This window comes from Bubalus bubalis, chromosome 4, assembly GCF_019923935.1.
Source record: "Bubalus bubalis isolate 160015118507 breed Murrah chromosome 4, NDDB_SH_1, whole genome shotgun sequence".
Lineage (NCBI taxonomy): Eukaryota > Metazoa > Chordata > Mammalia > Artiodactyla > Bovidae > Bubalus > Bubalus bubalis.
This window is the reverse complement of record NC_059160.1, coordinates 96,929,036-96,939,685: the sequence shown is the minus strand read 5'-3', so window position 1 is coordinate 96,939,685 and position 10,650 is coordinate 96,929,036. Positions and strand designations below refer to the sequence as shown.

General features: G+C 40.4%; 1 protein-coding gene across 3 annotated transcripts in view; it reads left to right on the top strand.

Annotated features, from left to right (window-relative positions):
- Positions 1–6,574: 6,574 nt before the first annotated feature.
- Positions 6,575–10,650, top strand: part of MRPL42 (mitochondrial ribosomal protein L42) — a 28,093-nt gene continuing 24,017 nt past the window's right edge. Inside the window, exons 1-3 of one of the 3 annotated variants that reach the window (XM_044941827.1) lie at positions 6,575–6,678; positions 7,411–7,488; positions 8,085–8,244. In XM_044941827.1, the coding sequence (XP_044797762.1) occupies positions 8,175–8,244 (70 nt within the window). In that variant the 5' untranslated portion in view covers positions 6,575–6,678; positions 7,411–7,488; positions 8,085–8,174. Of the gene's footprint in view, positions 6,679–7,410; positions 7,522–8,084; positions 8,245–10,650 lie in introns of all 3 variants that reach the window. The other 2 variants (XM_006070223.3, XM_006070222.3) reach the window with 2 other exon arrangements.

The following is a 10,650-nucleotide window of genomic DNA, read 5'->3' as shown; positions in this document are numbered from 1 at the left end:
TTCTTATAAATGAAAAACAATTTAAATACAGCGAATCATCTATTAAGTATTCTAACACTGCTTCCAAACAATATAATTATTTCACCCTTTTCAACATAGAATCATAAGCCTAGATCAGTCACCTAATGAAAAGTTCAAATTGGAATCACAATTTACAGAAAACACAAGAGACTTGGAAACATGTTAAAAGTTTGCTCCAAGATGTACTCACCAAAACCCAGATTGTGGGAATCTCTACCAGACAAACATTTTGTTTCTTTACCATAGAAGTGCAAGGAAAAAAGACAAAGACAAATGGGGAAGGAACTCTTAAATGAAAGGGACTTAAAACCTGATATTAAGCAATTGAAAAGTGTGGATCTAATTCGGATCTGATCAAACAAGCAAACTCAATAGAAAATATGACATTCATGAACCATTTGGAAAGTTGCATGTTGAACCCACCTGCCAATGCAGGAGACAGAAGAGATGTGGGTTCGATCCCTGGAGGTAGGGAAGATCCCTTGGAGGGAAGATTCCCTGGAGGAGGGCATGGCAATCCACTCCAGTGTTCTTGCCTGGAGAATCTCATGGACAGAGGAGCCCAGCAGGCTACAGTCCATAGGGTCACAAAGAGTGGGACACAGCTGAAGTGACTTAGTAAACAGATGCACTGAGATATTTATAGATGAAATAATAGGCTACTTGAGATTTGCTTCAAAATAATGTAGGGAAAGGTACATGGTGGGAGCATAGATGAAACAAAATTGCCCATGAGCTGATAATTGTTGAAGCCAAATGAGGGGTGTGTGGTGGTTTGTTATACTTCTATTTCTAATTTTGTATGTGTTTGAAATTTTCTGTAATAAAAAGTTTTTAAAAATTAGAATCAAAACTAATTTATCAGGTCACAAAGCAAATTTAATAGTCCAAATTCTCTTATATATTCTAAATACTTTAATATAAACACAGAAGATACTTGTTTGTGAATGTATTATGTTCTCAACCCTAACTGGAAAATAATACTACATGGTGGGTTTGATTCATGTATTTAATTATTTTTGGTTGTGCTAGGTCTTCGTTTCATGGGCTTTCTCTAGTTGCAATGAGCGGGGACTCCTTTCCGTTGTGGTGCACAGGCTTCTCATCGCAATGACTCCTCTTGTGGAACACAGGCTCTAGGGCATGCAAGCTCAGACCCTGTGGTGCTCGGGTTTAGTTGCTCAGTGGCATGTGGGATCCTCCCGGACCAGGGATCGAACCCTTGTCCGCTGCATTGGCAGGCAGATTCCTATCCACTGTACCACCAGGGAAATCCATAGGTGTGTTTGATTTATGTCATCATTTCTACACTTCATTCCAAATTCTCTGAGGAGCTAAAAGTCACTCAAAAACTGAAGGAAACAAGTAACCCCCAAGTACCTTGGGGTAACCTACACAAGCAATTTGAGATGCCTTCTAGGCTGATTGTGAGGGTGAGGTCTGGAAGTGCAGTCTTCCAGGATCTTCTTCCACACGACCTGGAAGGAGAAGCAGAGCCCCCTCTTATGGTTGCCACCCATACCCTCCAAATGGAGTGTTACCTGAATTCATGTTACACATATTACCTAATTTATCAGTGTGATGTGAGCCGCCAATCTCCTACCCAAGTTGTTTCACTTATTTGATTTATCAACATATTCAATGAAAGTATTACTGCTCAAAGCTATTCAGAATTCTTCTCCTATTCCATTAAAACTGGAGGATCATACTGTTTATATTTAAATAACATTAAATTGGATTACCAATCTCTGGCTTTACAGTCAGAGCACCAAAAACATGCCAAGGACACTTACTCTGACATGGTGCCAAGAACTTCCCTTTCACTTTTCCAAATCCACTCTTCCCCTCATCCACTCTGTTCTCCTGGAAGTTAACCTGATTAGACGACACTGCATGGAGGGGGTTCTTTCATCTCTGGTTTCTGTTTGGTTTGGGTCAATGACAAGCCCTTGCAAGAGACTGGAGAGGGAAAGGATAGAGAAGTCAGAGTAATTATTACCCTGGATTGTTCCTGGCAAGGTCACATCAGGCTGGCGATGCCCTTCAACAGCTGACAACTCTCCTCCAGGTAGCCAACTACAGGATTCTCTCCTGGAGTCTAGGAACTGCTCCCCCTGTTTATTCCTTCTGATCTGGAAGGAACAGCCAATAGTACCAAGCCCGGGTTATACTACTACTGCTCTGAGTGATTCCACTCACACCTCCTTAAAGAATTCCTCTGTAAATAAACTGCTCGGAATGATACCGGCTGAATATGTCATTTGCTTTCTTCTGAGACTAAGTGATATACCAACTTAAAGCTAGAAATCATTATTTTCCATTTTAGACTAAGTCATTTTCTAAATTTTAATTGCATTCATTGGATTATTCCTGACAGTCAAAAGGGAAGGATTACATTTCAATGTCTAAGAAGTAGGTAATCTCTTTGGGTAAGATATTCATAAAAATTTATTACATAAGTATTTATTAACCACCTACAAGGTAAAATTGTTGCTAGTACTGATTGAGTGCTTTACTATGTGTCAGGTACTTTGCAAAGCATTTGGGAAGACCCAAAGGAAATGGCAACCCACTCCAGTGTTCTTGCCTGGAGAATCCCAGGGATGGGGCACCCTGGTGGGCTGCCGTCTCTGGGGTCGCACAGAGTCAGACACGACTGAAGCGACTTAGCAGCAGCAGCAGCAGCAGCAGCGGCACATTTGCTTACATCTCATTGTTATTGTTCAGTTGCTCATGTATTCGACGCTTTTCGACCCCACAGACTGTATGTAGCACGTCAGGTTTCCCTGTCCTTCACCATCTCCTGGAGCTTGCTCAAACTCATGTCCATTGAGCCAGTGATGCCATACAACTATCTCATCCTCTGTCGACCCCTTCTCCTCCTGCCCTCAATCTTTCCCGGCATCAGGGTTTTTCCCAGTGAGTCAGCTCTTAGCATCAGGTGGCCAAAGTATTGGAGTTTCAGCTTCAGCATCAGTCCTTCCACTGAATATTCAGGACTGATTTCCTTTAGGGTTGACTGGTTTGATCTTCTTGCAGTCCAAGGGACTCCCAAGAGTCTTCTCCGACACCACAGTTTGAAAGCATCAGTTCTTTGGTGCTCAGCCTTCTTTATGGTCCAACTCTCACATCCATACATGACTACTGGAAAAACCATAGCTTTGGCTAGACAGACCTTTGTCAGCAAAGTACTGCCTCTGCTTTTCAATATGCTGTCTAGGTTTGTCATAGCTTTTCTTCTAAGGAGCAAGCGTCTTTTAATTCCATAGCTGCAGTCACCATGCACAGTGATTTTGGAGCCCAAAAAAATAAAGTCTGTCACTGTTTACATTGTTTCCACATCTATTTGCCATGAAGTGATGGGACCAGATGCCATGATCTTAGATTTTTGAATGTTGAGTTTAAGCCAGCTTTTTCACTCTCCTTTTTCACTTTCTTCAAGAGGCTCTTTAGTTCTTCTTCACTTTCTGCCACAAGGGTGGTGTCATCTGCATATCTGAGGTTATTGATATTTGTCCCAGAAATCTTGGTTCCAGCTTGTGCTTCATCCAGATGGACATTTCTCATGATGTACTCTGCATATAAATCAAATAAGCAGGGTGACAATACACAGCCTTGATGTACTCCTTTCCCAATTTGGAACCAGTCTGTTGTTCCATGTCCAGTTCTAACTGTTGCTTCTTGACCTGTGTACATATGTCTCAGGAGGCAGGTCAGGTGGTCTGGTATTCCCATCTCTTGAAGAATTTTCCAGTTTGTTGTGAGCCACAGTCAAAGATCATAGCCAATGAAGTAGATGTTTTTCTGGAATTCTCTTGCTTTTCAATGATGCAATGGATTTTGGCAATTTGACCTCTGGTTTGTCTGCCTTTTCTAAATTCAACTTGTACATCTGGAAGGTTTCAGTTCATGTACTGTTGAAGACTAGCTTGAAGGATTTTGAACATTACCTGGTCAGCATTTGAAATGAGAGCAGTTCTATGGTAGTTTGAACATTGTTAGGCATTGCCTTTCTTTGGGATTGGAGTGAAAACTGACATTTTCCAGTCCTGTGGCCACTGCCGAATTTTTCAAATTTTCTGGCATATTGAGTGCAACACTTCAACAGCATCATCTTTTAGGAGTTGAAATAGCTCAGCTGGAATTCCATAACCTCCATTAGCCTTGTTGATACATAGTGATGCTTCCTTCCTAAGGCCCACTTGACCGTGCACTTCAGGATGTCTGGCTGTAGGTGAGTGATCACACCATCATGGTTGTCTGGGTCATGAAGATCTTTTTCGTATAGTTCTTCTGTGTATCCTTGCTACCTCTTAATATCTTCTGCTTCTGTTCGGTCCATATATCTCATTGGCCAGCACTTAAGTCACATGACCACTCCTATGTTTGAAAGGGAGGCTAGGAAATGTAGATTTTAAAATTCAGAATAGATGTATACTCAGTCAAAGATTAGGGGTTCTATTAATATGGAGGAAAGGGAGAAAGAACTTAACAGTTTTTGGTGTAAATTTCTTATGGTTTCTGGTGGGATCATTTATCAATGCTATTAAACGTATGTAATTTATTTTAACAAGGCAAGGAAACACTTCTTAAGGAGAATACTCAATGTGTACTAGAAAAACAAGGTCTTATTTTTTGGTTAAGTTCAAATATATGTGTTCTTTTAGAAAGTTTTTTTTATATATTACCTGCCAAGAGTGAAATACTTCTCAAAAATATAAAATAGATCTGCCTTTGTCGCCAGCTTCATCACTTTTGTTGGCACTCTGTATTCTAGTCACATTGAGCTCAGTTTTGTTTCTTGAAAGGATCTTGTACTGCTCCCTACCATAAGGCCCTTAATCAAGGCTGTTCTCTCTTGTATTCTTCATCTTCACGACTTCTACCCTTCCTTCACATTTCTGCTTACATTTATATCCACAGGGGAAACTTTCCTAACCATAACAGACTAGTCAGACACCAATATGATCATAACCAATAGTTATATGGTTCATAGCATTTTTTCCAAGGCACTCAAGACAATGATAATAAATTACTTATACAATTATACATTTACTTTCTGCAGTTCCCACTTGATGTGAAATCTCTAAATACATAGACTGTTATTCAGGTGTTTGGTACATCTAATAAGTGCTCAGTAAATATTTGTAGAATGAATGAGTGCAGTAGAATTAATTTAAAATTTAGGAGTTGCATAAAAGCAACTAATAATGAAAAAGCTTTATACTGTGAGAATCTCTGATCATCTAAATAAGTCCTGATGATCTCCAGGAGGCTTGCAGTTTGAAACTGACAATATTTAAGGTGTTTGTAGGAAAGACTTTCATGATACACAGGTAAGTGGAATAAAGGTATATTAGAAAAGATAGTCTAGGGTGCATGTATGTGTGTTTATTGATATATGTATGAATATATTAACAGTAATAAAAGAAAAACTAAACATAATGTGTTTGTGTGAAAGAGAGGGAGACTGAAGAAGAATCAGGCTGGCAGGTTCATGTCTCAGCTCCATTACTGGCCACAGGACTTTAAAACAGTACACATAATGTGTCTGATAACTGTTAGCTACTATCATAGTACAAATACACAAAAAGGCAAAAAGTGCAAGATTACACATCAAAATGTTAGCATGTTGGAAATTAGTTTTAAAACTGCTGACACTGAACTCCACATTTATGAAACTCTTCCTGACACTCTAAGACTGTGTCTTCTTGGTTTTCACACTGCCTCTCTCCGGATGCTTCTGAGAGGCCCTTGCTGGCTGTCCTCCTCCACCGGACCGCTAAACGTTGGAATTTCCTGGCTAGGTTCTGGGTACTTTTCTTTTTTTTTCTACACTCACTCCTTATGTGCACAGGCCCATGGCTGGTTTCTTTTCTTGTCTCAGCTTTGTGAACCTTTCTTCGCCCCACTGAGCCTCCCTGTTGGTCATTGGTTCCCACTCGGCTCACAGCCATCGAGATGTGTCCTGTGGAATCCTCTTTGATCCGTCTCTCTTCAGCTCTGCGCAGTGAATGTTTGACGAGTCCATTGATCGTTCCTTCCAATCTGTTTCTCCTCCCTGTCTTCCCCTACAGCATAGTCCGCAAAGACATTATAGAGTGGCCTTTTCTTCCCTCTAAGATCCAAGGCAACGTTCAGGATTCAGCACATGTCTTCCTCTCATAATAAATAACCAGCACCGTTCTCAAAACATAATGCTGGGCTTTTAGGTTGAAGGGTTGCCCCGCTTCCCCATGTCAAACGCTAAATCCAACGCCACTACTCCTTCAATGCTTCTCTGAAATGTCTCTTTCCGTAGGAAACCTAATTCATCCGAGGATGGATCTCAAGTTGCTCCGATTATGGTATAAACTTAAAAAAGATAGTGTTTGTTACTTTCTTAAGGATATGACTGGGGAACAGTGAATTTGTTTTTGGAGATAGTGCTAGTAAACTTGCTGGCGAACTACTGCAACTAAACCCGGGAGCAGGTTGGGTGAATCCCCGCTCCGCAACCCCCCGCCGCCGCGCACCCCCAACCCCGGCACCTTGGGTTCCTTCCGGGGGAGACTACATTTCCCAGAGTGCCCCGCGGGCCAGGAAGGCGCGTGGAGTTGTGCCGCCTAGAGCCGGGACGGAGGCAAGATGGCGGCTTCGCGGTGAGCAGCAGTTCAGGTAACCGCTGCCCTCTCCTTTTCCCGTCTAGGGGTCCCTAGAAGCTCGGGGGGCCCAGAGGCTTATTGGCAAGTGTTGAGGTCTCCTATCTCCCATCCTACGGCAGGATAAAGCCTCTGGCATTACCAGACTCAGTCTGTCTTGCAGAAGGGCCGGCGTGTGTCCTCTCGCTTCCTGGGGGAGCTACGCTCCAGGTGCAAGGTGCTAGTTCTGAAAGCCTATTTTTCAAACCTCAGCCCCTCTCAGGCTTCCCGCAACCCTGTATTCTTCAGAGTTGAACTCCAAGCCAAGGGATATACCCTCTGAATTCTCTTTTTGAAGTGAATAATCTGATCCCTGGGTTTCAGACAGAATGTCGTTTAAAACGTTCTGTTCCTCAGTTCGTAGTTAGAAATAGGGGTTTGCGTTTCCTCCATTCCACCTATTAAGCAGCGGTCAAGTGGGCGGACAAACCATTTGACTTCTCTGAGCCTAGGTTCTTAGTTTTTCAAGTGGAGATGCCTAACTTCTACACTTGTGAAAGAGCATATAATGTATAGGAAAATGGGTTATAAACTGTAGAAAGGAACTCAGGGATGTCAGTGCTAATGTACTGACAGAGCAAGGAGTCAGCTGCATAGTTTAGCAACCAAGACTGATAAAATACGATTTTATCACTGCAGGGATGGGGGTGTGGGGAATAGTCATCGAATAGTCAGTTGCAAACGAGTGATGTATATCATTTCTTCACAGCAGCCTGGAGTTGTTTCCCCGCGTTTTACCGTGGAAGGAACAGGGAGGATTGCTTAATGACTCGCCCAGACTTTCCCGGTTTGTAAATGATTGACTCTGAAGCTCTTGGAAGCAAGTTATTTAAATTTTGTACTTTAATTAATTCATGAATCAAAATAAAGATACTTCCCATGATTAATATGAGAGTAAGATGAATGGTAGTGAAAGCACCTTGGAAAGCTAGAAATCTCATACACGGGGCTTTAGGATAGGATGTTTATGTGTGTTTCTCTAAGTCAATATTTAATAAGCCACGGCTGGGTCATCTTGTTTAATATTTCATTTAATCAGAAACAATACCATTGTAAGAGATGTAATAAGATCTTGTCTTTGGTACCTGGGAAGTTGTACACTGACTCATTAGCTTTATGAAAGGAATATGCTCTGTGTAGCACGTGTGACTGACTGTTTCTAAGAGTAATTACACATTGGCTGTGCAGTCATTGAATAGTAATAACTATAACATCTGATGATGTTGCTCTTTGTCCTATATTGCCTGGAAACGGAAAGTTGTTTAAAAAGTTTTGCATTAGTGTCTATGGTTTTAGGTAGTGATCTTATTTTGTGGTATTCAGTGTGTTGTGTCGCTTCAGTTTATCATAGGTAGCACTGATTTTTCTTTATCTCTCATGCAGGGGTGAAGATTGTTATATCTAGAAGCAGATTTTAAAAGCAGTTTCTCTTCAAATCATCTTTATACCACCTGATAAGCATTTTGATTCACCATGGCATTGGCAGCAGTAAAATGGGCAATATCAAGCAGAAGTATCTTGAAACATTTATTTCCAGTTCAAAGTAAGTTGGGTGTTGTTTTTTTTTAATGTTAAGAGATTTTAAACTTTTTCAAATATTATAATATCATAATATGTGTTCACTGAAGAAAATTTACAGTGTTTAGTTATTGTATATGCTTGATATTATATAGGAGGCATATGTATTCCACATATTGTATAATGTGGAAAGATCCTTGTATAGAAAGGGGTGTATGTCAGACAGTATCTATTTTATGATCTAATTTGTGCATTTGAAAGATGATTGACCCGTATATGTATATCAACATTTATAAATGAAGAGTTAAAGATGTGGACCAAGTAAGTTATCTTTGTAGACCACAAGTGGGATTTAACTGAGGCCAAGGGAAGGACTAATAAAGAGGAACTTTTTCTGGTTTGAATTACTTATGTTTTCACATACTGCTTTTTTTTTTAAAAGTATTTCTTTATTTACGTATTTACTTGGCTCTGCTGGGTCTTTGTTGCTGCTCAGGCTTTTTCTCTAGTTGCGGAGACCAGGGGCTACTCTTTGTTCGGTGCTCAGGCTTCTTCTTGAGGTGGCTTTTCTTGTTGTGGAGCAAGGGCTCTAGGGCACTCGGGCTTCAGTAGTTGAAGCTCCTGGGCTCTAGAACACAGGCTCAGTAGTTGTGGTGCTAGGGTTTAGTTGCTCCCTGGCAGGTGGGATCTTCCGCAACAAGGGATTGAACCCATGTCTCCTGTATTGGCAGGCAGATTTTTTATCACTGAGCCACCATGGAAGTCCTCATATACTACTTTTTTGGCAGTTCTTAAAATTAGCAAATAAGGGCCAAATGTACAATTCCATCTTACAAATATGATTATTGTTAATATTTTGGTGTATTTGTATTTTTTCTATGTAATTTTTTTTTAATGTAATGTCTTCCTTTTCTGAAGAAACAGTGTAATACTTTATTCAAAGCCTAGTAATACATGTTTGATAGTCAGAACATTGACCTATATAAATAAACAGGCAATTAAAAGCTTATTTCCCAACCAACCTTCTTTTCTCTTCCCTTTTCCTCTGTTTGTGAAATGCATTCTCCAATTTCTAAAGCAGACATGGTTAGAATGCTACAGTAGGTTTTCTTTTTCATGTTTAGCTAGTCAGCCAACATTTTTACTCATCTCTGCCCAATCTTAATCTCTTTGTTCATGTTTCCTGTTGACTACCATTTGTAATTGAACATTTCTATTGGAAGGACTGATACTAAAGCTGAAACTCCAATACTTTGGCCACCTCATGTGAAGAGTTGACTCATTGGAAAAGACTCTGATACTGGGAGGGATTGGGGGCAGGAGGAGAAGGGGACGACAAAGGATGAGATGGCTGGATGGCATCACCGACTTGATGGACATGAGTTTGAGTGAACTCCGGGAGTTGATGATGGACAGGGAGACCTGGTGTGCTGCGATTCATGGGGTCGCAAAGAGTCGGACACGACCAAGCAAGTGAGCTGAACTGATTGAGTTAAGAGGAAAAGAGTTATTTGAAGACTAGTGGGTTAAAAACTATATAAATAAAAGTACAATTAAGTAAACAGAGGATGAGATTGCTAAGAGTCTTTAGATACACACTAAAATCAGTGAAAACAAAACTGCAGTCAGCCCTTGATTACCTAGGAGCATATGTTGTTGAGAACCTGGGGAGAGAGCTCTGCTGCAATTAGTCTCTCTTTTGCCCTGATAGGAACTCAGCCCCAGGGCTGATGGGAAATCAGGCCTAATCAATTTTTACCTAGTCCATGTCCTGAAACAGCAGTTTGTCCTCACTCAGGTTAATCTGAAAACCAGTTAATCTGCCCATGGCAAAGTTAAAAATGTCTATGTAGACTTCACCAGTTGGGCTATCCCAGAAAATAACTCCATCATCACTCAGTCATCCTACTAATCATGGACTACCTAACCTCTTGCATCCTGAAGCCCCTTATTCTACACAATTTGTATTATTACTAGTGAAGGTAAAATATTATTATTACTGTTGCTATTGATATTTTAAACAAAAGGGAGGGATGTTAAAAGATTAGAGGCAAAGCAAACAGTTATTGGAAAATTCAACGAGCACAAATAAAAAGGCCTTCCTGTACTCTGAAAGGAACATTTAAAACCTTTTGAAATATATAGCCACTCTGAAAAATTTTCAACTTTTAAGCACCTTAAGTCTTTTGATGTTTACAGCTTTGAATTTTACAATAATTTACTTATCATGTGGTGATATTCTCTTTCTGAAGATGAAGGAGCGTGAGTTCTCTGGCCCTCAGAAACTCAACCAAATTGCATATCTGATAAATTAGAGCTAAGGTCAAAACTGTGTCTTTTCAATATACTTTCTGCTATACTGTCTGTGTTGAAGTAATTTAAGATAATAAAGCATTTGAAAATGAATAGGACTATCAGCTTTTACAGATCA